This window comes from Eubalaena glacialis, chromosome 8, assembly GCF_028564815.1.
Source record: "Eubalaena glacialis isolate mEubGla1 chromosome 8, mEubGla1.1.hap2.+ XY, whole genome shotgun sequence".
Taxonomy (NCBI): Eukaryota; Metazoa; Chordata; class Mammalia; order Artiodactyla; family Balaenidae; genus Eubalaena; species Eubalaena glacialis.
This window is the reverse complement of record NC_083723.1, coordinates 58243530-58261830: the sequence shown is the minus strand read 5'-3', so window position 1 is coordinate 58261830 and position 18301 is coordinate 58243530. Positions and strand designations below refer to the sequence as shown.

The following is an 18301-nucleotide window of genomic DNA, read 5'->3' as shown; positions in this document are numbered from 1 at the left end:
AGCACAGCATAAAGGGCTCAGTGAATAACCTACAATTGCTATTATTACCATTGACACTGGATAATTTCACCAATTAAGGCTATAAGTTTTTGATAATATAGAAAAATATTAATAAGAAATAAAGATCATCTGCAATTCCTCCATTCAGAAATAAGCACCATTATTTTGTTGTACTCTCATAGACGGTGATCATATGCAAGTATAACTTGAATATCTTCAGTAATGTTTCATTAGCTGGAATTTAATTTCTTGTATGTAACAGAAATCCAACTACAGTGACTTAAGTAAAAAGAGGTTTACTTTTCTCACACAACAAAGACTATAGAGTGTCCGAGGTTAGTGTAAAGTTGAATGATATTTTCAGTGTTCAAGAATACATCTATCTTTTGTTCTGCAGTTCTTGTTTTTTTTTTTTTAAAGAAATATGTTTATTTGGTCACAACAGCTAAACCTGCTATTAGGTTTAGTAACATACCCTAGTGAATTTAGATTTTTGACCCATTTAGGATGCTGTATTCTATAAATTTTATTTTATTTTATTTATTTATTTTTTTAAACATCTTTATTGGAGTATAATTGCTTTACAATGGTGTGTTAGTTTCTGCTTTATAACAAAGTGAATCAGTTATACATATACATATGTTCCCATATCTCTTCCCTCTTGCGTCTCCCTCCCTCCCACCCTCCCTATCCCACCCCTCTAGGTGGTCACAAAGCACCGAGCTGATCTACCTGTGCTATGTGGCTGCTTCCCACTAGCTATCGATTTTACGTTTGGTAGTGTATATATGTCCATGCCACTCTCTCACCTTGTCACAGCTTACCCTTCCCCCTCCCCATATCCTCAAGTCCATTCTCTGGTAGGTCTGTGCCTTTATTCCCATCTTGCCCCTAGGTTCTTCATGACCTTTTATTTTTTCTTTCTTAGATTCCATATATATGTGTTAGCATACTGTATTTGTTTTTCTCTTTCTGACTTACTTCACTCTGTATGACAGACTCTAGGTCCATCCATCTCACTACAAATAACTCAATTTCACTTCTTTTTATGGCTGAGTAATATTCCATTATATATATGTGCCACATCTTCTTTATCCATTCATCTGTTGATGGACACTTCAGTTGCTTCCATGTCCTGGCTATTGTAAATAGAGCTGCAATGAACATTTTGGTACATGACTCTTTTTGAATTATGGTTTTCTCAGGGTATATGCCCAGTAGTGGGATTGCTGGGTCATATGGTAGTTCTATTTTTAGTTTTTTAAGGAACCTCCATACTGTTCTCCATAGTGACTGTATCAATTTACATTCCTACCAACAGTGCAAGAAGGTTCCCTTTTCTCCACACCCTCTCCAGCATTTATTGTTTGTAGATTTTTTGATGATGGCCATTCTGACCGGTGTGAGATGATATCTCATTATAGTTTTGATTTGCATTTCTCTAATGATTAATGATGTTGAGCATCATTTCATGTGTTTGTTGGCAATCTCTGTATCTTCTTTGGAGAAATGTCTATTTAGGTCTTCTGCCCATTTTTGGATTGGGTTGTTTGTTTTTTTGATATTGAGCTGCATGAGCTGCTTGTAAATTTTGGAGATTAATCCTTTGTCAGTTGCTTCATTTGCAAATATTTTCTCCCATTGTGAGGGTTGTCTTTTCACCTTGTTTATGGTTTCCATTGCTGTGCAAAAGCTTTTAAGCTTCATTAGGTCCCATGTGTTTATTTTTGTTTTTATTTCCATTTCTCTAGGAGGTGGGTCAAAAAGGATCTTGCTGTGATTTATGTCACAGAGTGTTCTGCCTATGTTTTCCTCTAAGAGTTTTAGAGTGCCTGGCCTTACATTTAGGTCTTTAATCCATTTTGAATTTATTTTTGTGTATAGTGTTAGGGAGTGTTCTAATTTCATTCTTTTACATGTAGCTGTCCAATTTTCCCAGCACCACTTATTGAAGAGGCTGTCTTTTCTCCATTGTATATTCTTGCCTCCTTTATCAAACACAAGGTGACCATATGTTTGTGGGTTTATCTCTGGGCTTTGTATCTTGTTCCACTGATCTATATTTCTGTTTTTGTGCCAGTACTATACTGTCTCGATGACTATAACTTTGTAGTATAGTCTGAAGTCAGGGAGCCTGATTCCTCCAGCTCCGTTTTTCTTTCTCAAGATTGCTTTGGCTATTTGGGGTCTTTTGTGTTTCCATACAAATTGTGAAATTTTTTGTTCTAGTTCTGTGAAAAATGCCATTGGTAGTTTGATAGGGATTGCATTGAATCTGTAGATTGCTTTGGGTAGTAGAGTCATTTTCATAATGTTCATTCTTCCAATCCAAGAACATGGTATATCTCTCCATCTGTTTGTATTATCTTTAATTTCTTTCATCAGTGTCTTATAGTTTTCTACATACAGGTCTTTTGTCTCCTTAGGTAGGTTTATTCCTAGGTATTTTATTCCTTTTGTTGCAGTGGTAAATGGGAGTGTTTCCTTAATTTCTCTTTCAGATTGTTCATCATTAGTGTATAGGAATGCAAGAGATTTCTGTGCATTAATTTTGTATCCTGCTACTTTACCAAATTCATTGATTAGCTCTAGTAGTTTTCTGGTAGCATCTTTAGGATTCTCTATGTATAGTATCATGTTATCTGCAAACAGTGACAGTTTTACTTCTTCTTTTCCAATTTGGATTCCTTTTATTTCTTTTTCTTTTCTGATTGCTGTGGCTAAAACTTCCAAAACTATGTTGAATAATAGTAGTGAGAGTGGGCAACCTTGTCTTGTTCCTGATCTTAGTGGAAATGATTTCAGCTTTTCAGCATTGAGAACGATGTTGGCTGTGGGTTTGTCATATATGGCCTTTATTATGTTGAGGTAAGTTCCCTCTATACCTACTTTCTGTAGGGTTTTTATCATAAATGGGTGTTGAATTTTGTCAAAAGCTTTTTCTGCATCTATTGAGATGATCATATGGTTTTTCTCCTTCAATTTGTTAATATGGTTTATCACATTGATTGATTTGCGTATATTGAAGAATCCTTGCATTCCTGGGATAAACCCCACTTGATCATGATGTATGATCCTTTTAATATGCTGTTGCATTCTGTTTGCTAGTATTTTGTTGAGGATTTTTGCATCTATGTTCATCAGTGATATTGGCCTGTAGTTTTCTTTCTTTGCAACATCTTTGTCTGGTTTTGGTATCAGGGTGATGGTGGCCTTGTAGAATGAGTTTGGGAGTGTTCCTCCCTCTGCAATATTTTGGAAGAGTTTGAGAAGGATAGGTGTTAACTCTTCTCTAAATGTTTGATAGAATTCACCTGTGAAGCCATCTGGTCCTGGGCTTTTGTTTGCTGGAAGATTTTTAATCACAGTCTCAATTTCAGAGCTTGTGATTGGTCTGTTTATATTTTCTCTTTCTTCCTGGTTTAGTCTCAGAAGGTTGTGCTTTTCTAAGAATTTGTCCATTTCTTCCAGGTTGTCCATTTTATTGGCATATAGTTGCTTGTAGTAATCTCTCATGATTCTTTGTATATCTGCAGTGTCAGTTGTTACTTCTCCTTCTTCATTTCTAATTCTATTGATTTGAGTCTTCTCCCTTTTTTTCTTGATAAGTCTGGCTAATGGTTTATCAATTTTGTTTATCTTCTCAAAGAACCAGCTTTTGGTTTTATTGATCTTTGCTATTGTTTCCTTCATTTCTTTTTCATTTATTTCTGATCTGATCTTTATGATTTCTTTCTTTCTGCTAACTTTGGGGTTTTTTTGTTCTTCTTTCTCTAATTGCTTTAGGTGTAAGGTTAGGTTGTTTATTTGAGATGTTTGTTTCTTGAGGTAGGATTGTATTGCTATAATCTTCTCTCTTAGAACTGCTTTTGTTGCAACCCATAGGTTTTGGGTTGTCGTGTTTTCATTGTCATTTGTTCCTAGGTATTTTTTGATTTCCTCTTTGATTTCTACAGTGACCTCTTGGTTATTAGGTAGTGTATTGTTAGCCTCCATGTGTTTGTATTTTTTACAGATTTTTTTTTCCTGTAATTGATATCTAGTCTCATAACGTTGTGGTCGGAAAAGATACTTGATATGATTTCAATTTTCTTAAATTTAGCAAGGCTTGATTTGTGACCCAAGACATGATCTATCCTAGAGAATGTTCCATGAGCACTTGAGAAGAAAGTGTATTCTGTTGTTTATGGATGGAATGTCCTATAAATATCAGTTAAGTCCATCTTGTTTAGTGTATCATTTAAAGCTGCGTTTCCTTATTTATTTTCATTTTGGATGATCTGTCCATTGGTGAAAGTGGGGTGTTAAAGTCCCCTGCTATGATTCTTCTGTTACTGTCAATTTCCCCTTTTATGGCTGTTACCATTTGCCTTATGCACTGAGGTGCTCCTATTTTGGGTGCATAAATATTTACAATTGTTATATCTTCTTCTTGGATTGATCCCTTGATCATTATGTAGTGTCCTTCTTTGTCTCTTGTAATAGTCTCTATTTTACAGTCTATTTTGTCTGATATGAGAATTGCTACTCCAGCTTTCTTTTGATTTCCATTTGCATGGATTATCTTTTTCCATCCCCTCACTTTCAGTCTGTATGTGTCCCTAACTCAGAAGTGGGTCTCTTGTAGACAGCATATATACGGGTCTTGTTTTTTATCCATTTAGCCAGTCTATGTCTTTTGGTTTGAGCATTTAATCCATTTACATTCAAGGTTCTTATTGATATGTATGTTCCTATTACCATTTTCTTAATTGTTTTGGGTTTGTTATTGTAGGTCTTTTCCTTCTCTTGTGTTTCCTGCCTGGAGAAGTTCCTTTAGCATTTGTTGTAAAGCTGGTTTGCTGGTACTGAGTTCTCTTAGCTTTTGCTTGTCTGTAAAGGTTTTAATTTCTGTGTCAAATCTGAATGAGATGCTTGCTGAGTAGAGTAATCTTGGTTGTAGGTTTTTCCCTTTCATCACTTTAAATATGTCCTGCCAGTCCCTTCTGGATTGCAGAGTTTCTGCTGAAAGATCAGCTGTTAACCTTATGGGGATGCCCTTGTATGTTATTTGTTGTTTTTCCCTTGCTGCTTTTAATAATTTTTTCTTTGTGTTTAATTTTTGATAGTTTGATTAATATGTGTCTTGGCATGTTTCTCCTTGGATTTATCCTGTATGGGACTCTCTGCACTTCCTGGACTTGATTGACTATTTCTTTTCCCATATTATGGAAGTTTTCAACTATAATCTCTTCAAATATTTTCTCAGTCCCTTTCTTTTTCTCTTCTTCTTCTCGGACCCCTATAGTTCGAATGTTGGTGCGTTTAATGTTGTCCCAGTGGTCTCTGAGACTGTCCTCACTTCTTTTCATTCTTTTTTCTTTATTCTGCTCTGGGGTAGTTATTTCCACCATTTTATCTTCCAGGTCACTTATCCGTTCTTCTGCCTCAGTTATTCTGCTATTGATTCCTTCTAGAGAATTTTAAATTTCATTTATTGTTGTTCATCGTTGTTTATTTGCTCTTTAGTTCTTCTAGGTCCTTGTTAAACGTTTCTTGTATTTTCTCCGTTCTATTTCCAAGATTTTGGATCATCTTTACTATCATTACTCTGAATTGTTTTTCAGGTAGACTGCCTATTTCCTCTTCATTTGTTAGGTCTGGTGGGTTTTTACCTTGCTACTTCATTTGCTATGTGTTTCTCTGTGTTCTCATTTTGCTTAACTTACTGTGTTTGGGGTCTCCTTTTCGCAGGCTGCAGGTTTGTAGTTCCTGTTGTTTTTGGTGTCTGCACCCAGTGTCTAAGGTTGGTTCAGTGAGTTGTGTAGGCTTCCTGGTGGAGGGGACTAGTGCCTGTGTTCTGGTGGATGAGGCTGGATCTTGTCTTTCTGGTGGGCAGGACCACGTCCAGTGGTGTGTTTTGGTGTGTCTGTGACCTTATTATGATTTTAGGCAGCCTCTTTGCTAATGGGTGGGGTTGTGTTCCTTTCTTGCTGGTTGTTTGGCATAGGGTGTCCAGCACTGTAGCTTGCTGGTTGTTGAGTGGAGCTGGGTCTTAGCGTTGAGATGAAGATCTCTGGGAGAGCTTTTGCCATTTGATATTACGTGGAGCTGGGAGGTCTCTGGTGGTCCAGTGTCCTGAACTCGGCTCTCCCACGTCAGAGGCACAGGCCTGACCCCCAGCTGGAGCACCGAGACCCTGTCAGCCATACGGCTCAGAAGGAAATGGAGAAAAAAAAAAGGAAGAAAAAAGTAATAATAAAATAAAATAAAGTTATTAAAATAAAAAATAATTATTAAAAATAAAAAAATTAAAAAGTAATAAAAAGAAGAAAAAGAAAGAAAGAAAGAAGAGAGCAACCATACCAAAAAACAAATCCCCCAATGATAACAAGCACTAAAAATTATACTAAAAAAAAACAAAATCCCCAAACGGACAGACAGAACCCTAGGACAAATGGTAAATGCAAAGCTGTACAGACAAAATGACACACAGAAGCATACACATACACACTCACAAAAAGAGAGAAAGAAAATAATATATTGTTGCTCCCTAAGTCCACCACCTCAATTTTGGGACGATTTGTTGTCTAGTCAGGTATTCCACAGATGCAGGGTACATCAAGTTGATTGTGGAGATTTAATCCGCTGCTCCTGAGGCTGCTGGGAGAGATTTCCCTTTCTCTTCTTTGTTCGCACAGCTCCCAGGGTTCAGCTTTCGATTTGGACCCGCCTCTGCGTGTAGGTCGCCTGAGGGCATCTGTTGTTCGCTCAGACGGGACGGGGTTAAAGGAGGAGCTGATTCGGGGGCTCTGGCAGAGGCCTGTGTGACGTTGCACCAGCCTGAGGTGCGCCGTGTGTTCTCCCGGGGAAGTTGTCCCTGGATCACGGGACCCTGGCAGTGGCGGGCTGCCCAGGCTACCGGGAGGGGCGGTGTGGAGAGTGACCTGTGCTTGCACACAGGCTTCTTGGTGGCAGCAGCAGCAGCCTTAGCATCGCACATCCATCTATGGGGTCCACGCTGATAGCCACGGCTCGCGCCAGTCTCTGGAGCTCCTTTAAGCGGCGCTCTTAATCCCCTCTCCTCGCGCACCAGGAAACAAAGAGGCAAGAAAAAGTCTCTTGTCTCTTCGGCAGCTGCAGACTTTTTCCTGGACTCCCTCCCGGCTAGCTGTGGCGCACTAGCCCCCTTCAGGCTGTGTTCACGCCGCCAACCCCAGTCCTCTCCCTGCGATCCGACCAAAGCCCGAGCCTCAGCTCCCAGCCCCCGCCCGCCCCGGCGGGTGAGCAGACAAGCCTCTCGGGCTGGTGAGTGCTGCTCGGCGCCGATCCTCCATGCGGGAATGTCTTCGCTTTGCCCTCTGCACCCCTGTGGCTGCACTCTCCTCCGTGGCTCCGAAGCTCCCCCCCTCCGCCTCCCGCAGTCTCTGCCCGCGAAGGGCCTTCCTAGTGTGTGGAAACCTTTCCTCTTTCACAGCTCCCTCCCACTGGTGCAGATGCCGTCCCTATTCTTTTGTCTCTGTTTTTTCTTTGTTCTTTTGCCCTACCCAGGTACGTGGGGAGTTTCTTGCCTTTTGGGAGGTCTGACGTCTTCTGCCAGCGTTCAGTGGGTGTTCTGTAGGAGCTGTTCTACGTGTAGATGTATTTCTGATGTATTTGTGGGGAGGAAGGTGATCTTCACGTTTTACTCTTCCGCCATCTTGAAGGTCTCTCAGCTGCTTTTTCAAACAAGAATCCAGTCACGGTTCACGATTACATTTGGTTGCTGTGGCAGATTACTCTTTTAATTTAAAATAGTCTTAAATTTTTTCCATGGCTTTTTGTAGGGACCAGGCCAGTTACATTATGGAATGCCTCAACTTGTATGATTGTTTCCACAAAGTATAATTCAACGTGTCCCTTTATCCCCTATATGTCCCATAGAATAGAAGTAATGTCTGGAGGACATGTTCTGGATGTGGAAAGCTATAGTGTAGAGCAGTGGTTGTCGAAGTGTGGTCCCCAAATCAGCAGCAGCAGCATCTTTTAGTAATTTGCTACAGATGCACATTCTTGCCCCAAACAACATCTACTGAATTAGAAACTCAGGGTGGACCCAGGAAGCTATGTTTTAACAAGACTTTCAGGTGATTCTGATGCGTACTCCCACCAGAGAACAACCAGTGTAGAGGCAAGAACACAAGGTTTAGGATCAGATTCTCCTGGATTTGAACACCAGCTCTGCTAGTATTTACAATTTTTATTTTGGACATGAATTTGCGTCACCTTTCTGACTTTTAAAATGGGGGTAATATCTTCCTTTGGCTGTTAGGATGCTTAATATGCAAACCATTGCAACACCTGATCTGACACATATCAACTGCATGATAAGTTGGACTGTTCTATTGGTCAGCCACTTCCTTGTTTTTTCTTTTAGTTCATGTAAAAGCTAATGCTCAAATTGAATGTTTACTGGATTAGTGGGGTAAGCCATGCTGTGGTACGAAAGGAATCTCGGGATAGAAAATCTCCACTCTTAAAAATAGCTAATACACCCAGTAACAAGCAATATATGGTAACTCCCATCTGTTTTTCACGGCTAGAGAGTTTTTCAGGTGTGAAGAAGATAGCTGATTGCTACCTTTAGTGCTTTACATTTCTTTCATATCACACCTCCAAAAACAAAATTAGGGAGGAAAGGATAGGGAGAGTATTTCATTGCATTTGAAATTTTTTCTTCTTAATTCACATTCTTAATTCATAGAAAGGCTGACTATAAGCCTCCTGCAAATTGGCAGCATGACCCTAATCAATCTCATTTTCTACAAACCAAACATTTATAATAAAATTAATAAAACTCACTATGTAAGTTTTTAAAACTTGTACCTTATAGTTTTTATAGTTTCTATATTTGTTCTTACTGTGACATGCACATTTAGGACTCAGTTCTTTTATTGGAAATAAACTATTCTTTTTTTTTTTTTTTCCACACACACTGTATTTTATTTTTACAAGAGATAAATAGACTGACACCAAGCATTGTACATGGATGACCACAACAAAAGCAACAATGATTGCAATTACCAAACATGAAACACACTCATACTATGTCATAATATTGACATTCAGTCCAGTAATCCTCCACTGTAACAGCTCCTTTACTTTGCAGTGAAAATTGATTTGTATATTCTTTGCCTCTGAGTCCTTGTGGGATTTTTTCTTTTTTTAAATTCAAACAGAAAGTCACAAAAATTATACTCATCCTCATCAGTTCACTCAGTCCCATGTAATTAATTTTTTTTTTCATCTTGATCTTTTGTTAGCACTTTTATGAGCTCATCAGTTTTTCATTAGCGTTCTGAAAATGCTTATTCATTCAGTTCAGCAGTACAGTCAGGTACCAGAAACCTGTACTTGTCAGAGTCTTTTCCATGAATTTCCTGAAGATGAAACCCTTTTATAGGAACATATTTACAAAAGCATCAGAGTACACCCAGAACTGTCTGTAAATGACAAAAGACTTAAAAATGACCACGGTTAAAGATTTGATGAAAGTTCATAATAATGCAGTTGACAAGAAAATTAGTTATTTCTGAGATATACATTTTAAAGTAATAACTAGGTTTATGACTTATAACATTATACCAGAACATATAAGATTTTTAGAAATTTCATGTAATGTCTGAAACATTTATATTAACATATTTCCATACAAATAACCCAATGAAAGTTTAGTATTAGTTGTTTTGTTTGTTTGTTTATACTGCAGGTTCTTATTAGTCATCAATTTTATACACATCAGTGTATACATGTCAATCCCAATCGCCCAATTCAGCACACCACCATCCCCACCCCACCGCAGTTTTCCCCCCTTGGTGTCCATATGTCTGTTCTCTACATCTGTGTCTCAACTTCTGCCCTGCAAACCGGCTCATCTGTACCATTTTTCTAGGTTCCACATACATGCGTTAATATACGATATTTGTTTTTCTCTTTCTGACTTACTTCACTCTGTATGACAGTCTCTAGATCCATCCACGTCTCAACAAATGACTCAATTTCGTTCCTTTTTATGGCTGAGTAATATTCCATTGTATATATGTACCACAACTTCTTTATCCATTCGTCTGTTGATGGGCATTTACGTTGCTTCCATGAACTGGCTACTGTAAATAGTGCTGCAGTGAACATTGGGGTGCATGTGTCTTTTTGAATTACGGTTTTCTCTGGGTATATGCCCAGTAGTGGGATTGCTGGGTCATATGGTAATTCTATTTTTAGTTTTTTAAGGAACCTCCATATTGTTCTCCATAGTGGCTGTATCAATTCACATTCCCACCAACAGTGCAAGAGGGTTCCCTTTTCTCCACACCCTCTCCAGCATTTGTTGTTTGTAGATTTTCTGATGATGCCCATTCTAACTGGTGTGAGGTGATACCTCATTGTAGTTTTGATTTGCATTTCTCTAATAATTAGTGATGTTGAGCATCTTTTCATGTGCTTCGTGGCCGTCTGTATGTCTTCTTTGGAGAAATGTCTATTTAGGTCTTCTGCCCATTTTTGGATTGGGGTGTTTGTTTCTTTAATATTGAGCTGAATGAGCTGTTTATATATTTTGGAGATTAATCCTTTGTCCGTTGATTCATTTGCAAATATTTTCTCCCATTCTGAGGGTTGTCTTTTCGTCTTGTTTATGGTTTCCTTTGCTGTGCAAAAGCTTTGAAGTTTCATTAGGTCCCATTTGTTTATTTTTGTTTTTATTTCCATTACTCTAGGAGGTGGATCAAAAAAGATCTTGCTGTGATTTATGTCAAAGAGTGTTCTTCCTATGTTTTCCTCTAAGAGGTTTATAGTGTCCAGTCTTACATTTAGGTCTCTAATCCATTTTGAGTTTATTTTTGTGTATGGTGTTAGGGAGTATTCTAATTTCATTCTTTTACATGTAGCTGTCCAGTTTTCCCAGCACCACTTATTGAAGAGACTGTCTTTTCTCCATTGTATATCTTTGCCTCCTTTGTCATAGATTAGTTGACCATAGGTGCGTGGGTTTATCTCTGGGCTTTCTATCTTGTTCCATTGATCTATGTTTCTGTTTTTGTGCCAGTACCATATTGTCTTGATTACTGTAGCTTTGTAGTATAGTCTGAAGTCAGGGAGTCTGATTCCTCCAGCTCTGTTTTTTTCCCTCAAGATTGCTTTGGCTATTCGGGGTCTTTTGTGTCTCCATACAAATTTTAAGATGATTTGTTCTAGTTCCGTAAAAAATGCCATTGGTAATTTGATAGGGATTGCATTGAATCTGTAGATTGCTTTGGGTAGTATAGTCATTTTCACAATGTTGACTCTTCCAATGCAAGAACATGGTATATCTCTCCATCTGTTGGTATCATCTTTAATTTCTTTCATCAGTGTCTTATAGTTTTCTGCATACAGGTCTTTTGTCTCCCTAGGTAGGTTTATTCCTAGGTATTTTATTCTTTTTGTTGCAATGGTAAATGGGAGTGTTTCCATAATTTCTCTTTCAGATTTTTCATCATTAGTGTTTAGGAATGCAAGAGATTTCTGTGCATTAATTTTGTATCCTGCAACTTTACCATATTCATTAATTAGCTCTAGCAGTTTTCTGGTGGCAGTTTTAGGATTCTCTATGTATAGTATCATGTCATCTGCAAACAGTGACAGTGTTACTTCTTCTTTTCCAATTTGTATTCCTTTTATGTCTTTTTCTTCTCTGATTGCCGTGGCTAGGACTTCCAAAACTATGTTGAATAATAGTGGTGACAGTGGACATCCTTGTCTCGTTCCTGATCTTAGAGGAAATGCTTTCAGTTTTTCACCGTTGAGAATGATGTTTGCTGTGGGTTTGTCATATATGGCCTTTATTATGTTGAGGTAGGTTCCCTCTATGCCCACTTTCTGGAGAGTTTTTATCATAAATGGGTGTTGAATTTTGTCAAAAGCTTTTTCTGCATCTATTGAGATGATCATATGGTTTTTATACTTCAATTTGTTAATATGGTGTATCACATTGATTGATTTGCGTATATTGAAGAATCCTTGCATCCCTGGGATAAATCCCACTTGATCGTGGTGTATGATCCTTTTAATGTGTTGTTGGATTCTGTTTGCTAGTATTTTGTTGAGGATTTTTGCATCTATATTCATCAGTGATATTGGTCTGTAATTTTCTTTTTTTGTAGTGTCTTTGTCTGGTTTTGGTATCAGGGTGATGGTGGCCTCATAGAATGAGTTTGGGAGTGTTCCTTCCTCTGCAATTTTTTGGAAGAGTTTGAGAAGGATAGGTGTTAGCTCTTCTCTAAATGTTTGATAGAATTCACCTGTGAAGCCATCTGGTCCTGGACTTTTGTTTGTTGGAAGATTTTTTATCACAGTTTCAATTTCATTACTTGTGATTGGTCTGTTCATATTTTCTGTTTCTTCCTGGTTCAGTCTTGGAAGGCTATACCTTTCTAAGAATTTGTCCATTTCTTCCAGGTTGTCCATTTTATTGGCATAAAGTTGCTTGTAGTAGTCTCTTAGGATGCTTTGTATTTCTGCGGTGTCTGTTGTAACTTCTCCTTTTTCATTTATGATTTTATTGATTTGAGTCCTCTCCCTCTTTTTCTTGATCAGTCTGGCTAATGGCTTATCAATTTTGTTTATCTTCTCAAAGAACCAGCTTTTAGTTTTATTGATCTTTGCTATTGTTTTCTTTGTTTCTATTTCATTTATTTCCGCTCTGATCTTTATGATTTCTTTCCTTCTGCTAACTTTGGGTTTTGTTTGTTCTTCTTTCTCTAGTTTCTTTAGGTGTAAGGTTAGATTGTTTACTTGAGATTTTTTTTGTTTCTTTAGGTAGGCTTGTATAGCTATAAACTTCCCTCTTAGAACTGCTTTTGCTGCATCCCATAGGTTTTGGGTTGTCGTGTTTTCATTGTCATTTGTCTCTAGGTATTTTTTGATTTCCTCTTTGATTTCTTCAGTGATCTCTTGGTTATTTAGTAACGTATTGTTTAGCCTCCATGTGTTTGTGTTTTTTACATTTTTTCCCCTGTAATTCATTTCTAATCTCATAGCGTTGTGGTCAGAAAAGATGCTTGATATGATTTCAATTTTCTTAAATTTACTGAGGCTTGATTTGTGACCCAAGATGTGATCTATCCTGGAGAATGTTCCGTGCGCACTTGAGAAGAATGTGTAATCTGCTGTTTTTGGATGGAATGTCGTATAAATATCAATTAAATCTATCTGGTCTATTGTGTCATTTAAAGCTTCTGTTTCCTTATTTATTTTCATTTTGGATGATCTGTCCATTGGTGTAAGTGAGGTGTTAAAGTCCCCCACTATTATTGTGTTACTGTCAATTTCCTCTTTTATAGCTGTTAGCAGTTGCCTTATGTAATGAGGTGCTCCTGTGTTGGGTGCATATATATTTATAATTGTTATATCTTCTTCTTGGATTGATCCCTTGATCATTATGTAGTGTCCTTCCTTGTCTCTTGTAACATTCTTTATTTTAAAGTCTATTTTATCTGATATGAGTATAGCTACTCCAGCTTTCTTTTGATTTCCATTTGCATGGAATATCTTTTTCCATCCCCTCATTTTCAGTCTGTATGTGTCCCTAGGTCTAAAGTGGGTCTCTTGTAGACAACATATATATGGGTCTTGTTTTTGTATCCATTCAGCAAGCCTGTGTCTTTTGGCTGGAGCATTTAATCCATTCACATTTAAGGTAATTATCGATATGTATGTTCCTATGACCATTTTCTTAATTGTTTTGGGTTTGTTTTTGTATGTCCTTTTCTTCTCTTGTGTTTCCCACTTAGAGAAGTTCCTTTAACATTTGTTGTAGAGCTGGTGCTGAATTCTCTTAGCTTTTGCTTGTCTGTAAAGCTTTTGATTTCTCCATCAAATCTAAATGAGATCCTTGCCGGGTAGAGTAATCTTGGTTGTAGGTTCTTCCCTTTCATCACTTTAAGTATATCATGCCACTCCCTTCTGGCTTGTAGAGTTTCTGCTGAGAAATCAGCTGTTAACCTTATGGGAGTTCCCTTGTATGTTATTTGTCGTTTTTCCCTTGCTGCTTTCAATAATTTTTCTTTGTCTTTAATTTTTGCCACTTTGATTACTATGTGTCTTGGCGTGCTTCTCCTTGGGTTTATCCTGCCTGGGACTCTCTGCGCTTCCTGGACTTGGGTGGCTATTTCCTTTCCCATGTTAGGGAAGTTTTTGACTATAATCTCTTCAAATATTTTCTCTGGTCCTTTCTCTCTCTCTTCTCCTTCTGGGACCCCTATAATGCGAATGTTGTTGCGTTTAATGTTGTCCCAGAGGTCTCTTAGGCTGTCTTCATTTCTTTTCATTCTTTTTTCTTTAGTCTGTTCCGCAGCAGTGAATTCCACCATTCTGTCTTCCAGGTCACTTATCCGTTCTTCTGCCTCAGTTATTCTACTATTGATTCCTTCTAGTGTAGTTTTCATTTCAGTTATTGTATTGGTCATCTCTGTTTCTTTGTTCTTTAATTCTTCTAGGTCTTTGTTAATCATTTCTTGCATCTTCTCAATCTTTGCCTCCATTCTTATTCCAAGGTCCTGGATCATCTTCACTATCATTATTCTGAATTCTTTTTCTGGAAGGTTGCCTATCTCCACTTCATTTAGTTGTTTTTCTGGGGTTTTTTCTTGTTCCTTCATCTGGTATATAGCCCTCTGCCTTTTCATCTTGTCTATCTTTCTGTAAATGTGGTTTCTGTTCCACAGGCTGCAGGACTGTAGTTTTTCTTGCTTCTGCTGTCTGCCCTCTGGTGGTTGAGGCTATCTAAGAGGCTTGATGGGAGGCTCTGGAGGTGGGTAGAGCTGACTGTTGCTGTGGCGGCCAGAGCTCCGTAAAACTTTAATCTACTTGACTGTTGATGGGTGGGGCTGGGTTCCCTCCCTGTTGGTTGTTTTGCCTGAGGCAACCCAACACTGGAGCCTACCCGGGCTCTTTGGTGGGGCTAATGGCAGACTCTGGGAGGGCTCACGCCAAGGAGTACTTCCCAGAACCTCCGCTGCCAGTGTCCTTGTCCCCACGGTGAAACAGAGCCAGCCCCCGCCTCTGCAGGAGACCCCCCAACACCAGCAGTTATGTCTGGTTCAGTCTCCCCCAGGGTCACTGCTCCTTCCCCTGGGTCCCGATGCACAAACTATTTTGTGTGCGCCCTCCAAGAGTGGGGTCTCTGTTTCCCCCAGTCCTGTCGAAGTCCTGCAATCAATTCCCACTAGGCTTCAAAGTCCGATTCTCTATGAATTCCTCCTCCCGTTGCCGGACCCCCAGGTTGGGAAGCCTGACGTGGGGCTCAGAACGTTCACTCCAGTGGGTGGACTTCTGTGGTATAAGTGCTCGCCAGTCTGTGAGTCACCCACCCAGCAGTTATGGGATTTGATTTTACTCTGATTGCGCCCCTCCTACCGTCTCACTGTGGCTTCTTCTCTGTCCTTGGACGTGGGGTATCCTCCTTGGTGAAGTCCAGTATCTTCCTGTCGATGATTGTCCAGCAGCCAGTTGTGATTCTGGTGCTCTCGCAAGAGGGAGTGAGAGCACGTCCTTCTACTCCGCCATCTTGGTTAATCTCCGGAAATAAACTATTCTTGAAAATGTTTATAAAGCAATTGTAACACCACATTTTGATTTTATTATTCTTAACCCTAAAATGAGAAAGAAATCAATTGTATTCCAAATAGATTGAGAAGCAAGGACAGCTTGAAGTTTCTTCAAATTCTAGGAACAAAATTAAAAGACACAATTGGAAGAAATATTTGCAATACATACGATAGGCAAAAGTTAATGCCCGTTATCTCGAAGGACTCCTATAAATCAATTTGAAAACTAGTTACAAAAGATATGGACATTTATAGAAGGAAAAAAATGTGATGTCTAACAATCAGCCTCACTAGTGAGCAAGTAAGTGCAAATTAAAACAATGAGATACCATTTTCATCCTGCAGGTAGGCAAACACTGAAAGCGTTGGTGAAGTTGAGGGGAGAAAAGAGCACAACTCATACTCTTCCAAGAAAGTTGAAACAGGGTAAACTGGTTCAACTTTCTTGGAAGGTCATATGGCAATATGACAGTATCCACCCATATATAAAATGTGCAACACATTCAACACAGCAATTAAATTTGAAATCTCTCTCCTACAGAAGTATTTGCACACATGAACAAAAATATATGTATAAAGTGCTAATTGAAACTTTTTGTAATAGAAAAAATAGTAGAAAATATAAATGGTCACTCAGAATGTTAGCTTATGGCACATCCATACAATATGAACAATTGGATTTAGAATCATTCCATGGTATATTTTGAGTATAAAAAAATATGTTGTGGAGTAATATAATGCAGAATAATGACAAAATTAGAATTTTGTCAGCAAACAAATCTTTGTGTCTGTGTATGTGCGTGAGTGCACGTGCATACGCACATAGGGGGCTGGAAGCATACATACAAATCTCTTAACAGTGATACTTCTGATATAAGGAATTGGACAGGTCAAAGGGAGATTTCACTTTTTACTATTTTCTTGTTTATATTCATCAAAAGTAAAATGTGAGCTTTTTGTAATTAAAAATGTATAAAGAATCTGGGGAGATGAAAAAAGACATTGGAGACTTGGGTTAGCCACTTGTGAAGGGAATGATGCCGTGAACCCCTCTCCTAAGGCAGAGGCTGTGTGCTCCCTGCTGCCTGTGAGTTGGCAAGAGCTCAGACTGGGGGCTTTGCTGGCCCAACAGGTGCTGGTACATTCCATCACTAGCCTGGCACTGGGCCTTCTGGAGAGGAATAAACAAAGTAATGACAGTCTCTAGAAGATGCCATAAGAAATCCAAGCTTTGAGGACTAGCCTTTGAGCTCCAAAGCTAGGTAAGATGTAGATTCTTGTGATCTAGGATTTGTTTATTTTGTGTCTTTGAAGTTAATGCCAAGAATCCAAGAGGTTTAAACTGCCCTAAATATTTTTTTTTTTTTTTTTTTTTTTTTTTTTAAATTCATTTATTTATTTAGTTAGTTTTTGGCTACATTGGGTCTTTGTTGCTGCACATGGGCTTCCTCTAGTTGCGGCGAGGGGGGGCTACTCTTCGTTGTGGTGCGTGGGCTTCTCATTGCGGTGGCTTCTCTTGTTGCGGAGCACAGGCTCTAGGCACACAGGCTTCAGTAGTTGTGGCACACGGGCTCAGTAGTTGTGGCTCGTGGGCTCTAGAGCGCAGGCTCAGCAGTTGTGGCGCACGGGCTTAGTTGCTCCGCGGCATGTGGGATCTTCCCGGACAGGGGCTCGAACCCATGTCCCCTGCATTGGCAGGCCAATTCTTAACCGCTGCGCCACCAGGGAGGTCCCTGCCCTAAATATTTTTTCCTCATTTGGTCTCTCAGTCCATTTACAGATGCATGTGCCTATCTGAAAAAAGAAAAAGGATCCGTTTCCTTTTGAGACTGAGTATCTTAATTATAAAAATTTCCACTTGGATTCCACTGGTAACTAAATTGATTGAGCATTTTGTTCTCAGAGTTTTGAGACGTGTATTGTATTAAAGAATTTGCCTCAAAACCTTAGACACACCTAAGGCACTATATCTGAAAGAAAATTTCAGTTTGAGGTTAGGTATCACGGCAATTTTGACCGATTGAACTATTTATCTAAATGATTGCTCAAAAACCGGAGAGCTATGCTCTAGACTTTTTCCTTTATAGCATTATTTCATTGTTTTAAAATGCTGAATAAACATTTGAAAAATACTAATTTAGAATTTTTCTTTTAGACTTTGCATTTGCGAATAATGTAGACAAGTAAGTGATTTTTAAACTTTACTTTTCTTATCAGATTATTTCATAATCGTGTTGATTCCCTAGATTATTCCCATTTCCCAAAATGGATTTTAATGGGTTAAAAAAATGACTAACTCTTCAACAGATCAGAAAAATTGCTATGTCTTCCTGTGATATATGAATTCAAACTATGTATTCATATTTGACATATTTAGATTTTTTAATATTATTATTATAACCTAAAATAAATGAAGATGTGGGGTGAGGTGGAGGGAGAAGTTAGACAAAAAAGTTAAAAAAGAAAAAGACAAAATCTTGAAAGTAAGCATTAAAAAAAAAACTTAAGAATTACCTGATATTATAAATGAAGGTCTTTACTTCTTTGTTTACTGTTCCCCTAAATATGTTCAGTGAGAGCAATTATTAACATTTTATATTCACTGGAATTTACATTTTCAAAAGAAATAGTTCATAAAACTATGAAAAACATTAAATTTATGAATATTGATGAATTTTAAAATCATCATTCTTTTTTAA

General features: G+C 38.3%; 1 protein-coding gene across 1 annotated transcript in view; it reads left to right on the top strand.

Moving 5' to 3' along the window:
* Positions 1–18301, top strand: part of LRRC72 (leucine rich repeat containing 72) — a 47555-nt gene that overhangs the window by 28615 nt on the left and 639 nt on the right. The window contains exon 8 of the mRNA XM_061197727.1: positions 17758–17785. Coding sequence (XP_061053710.1) covers positions 17758–17785 — 28 coding nt within the window. The remainder of the gene's footprint in view (positions 1–17757; positions 17786–18301) is intronic.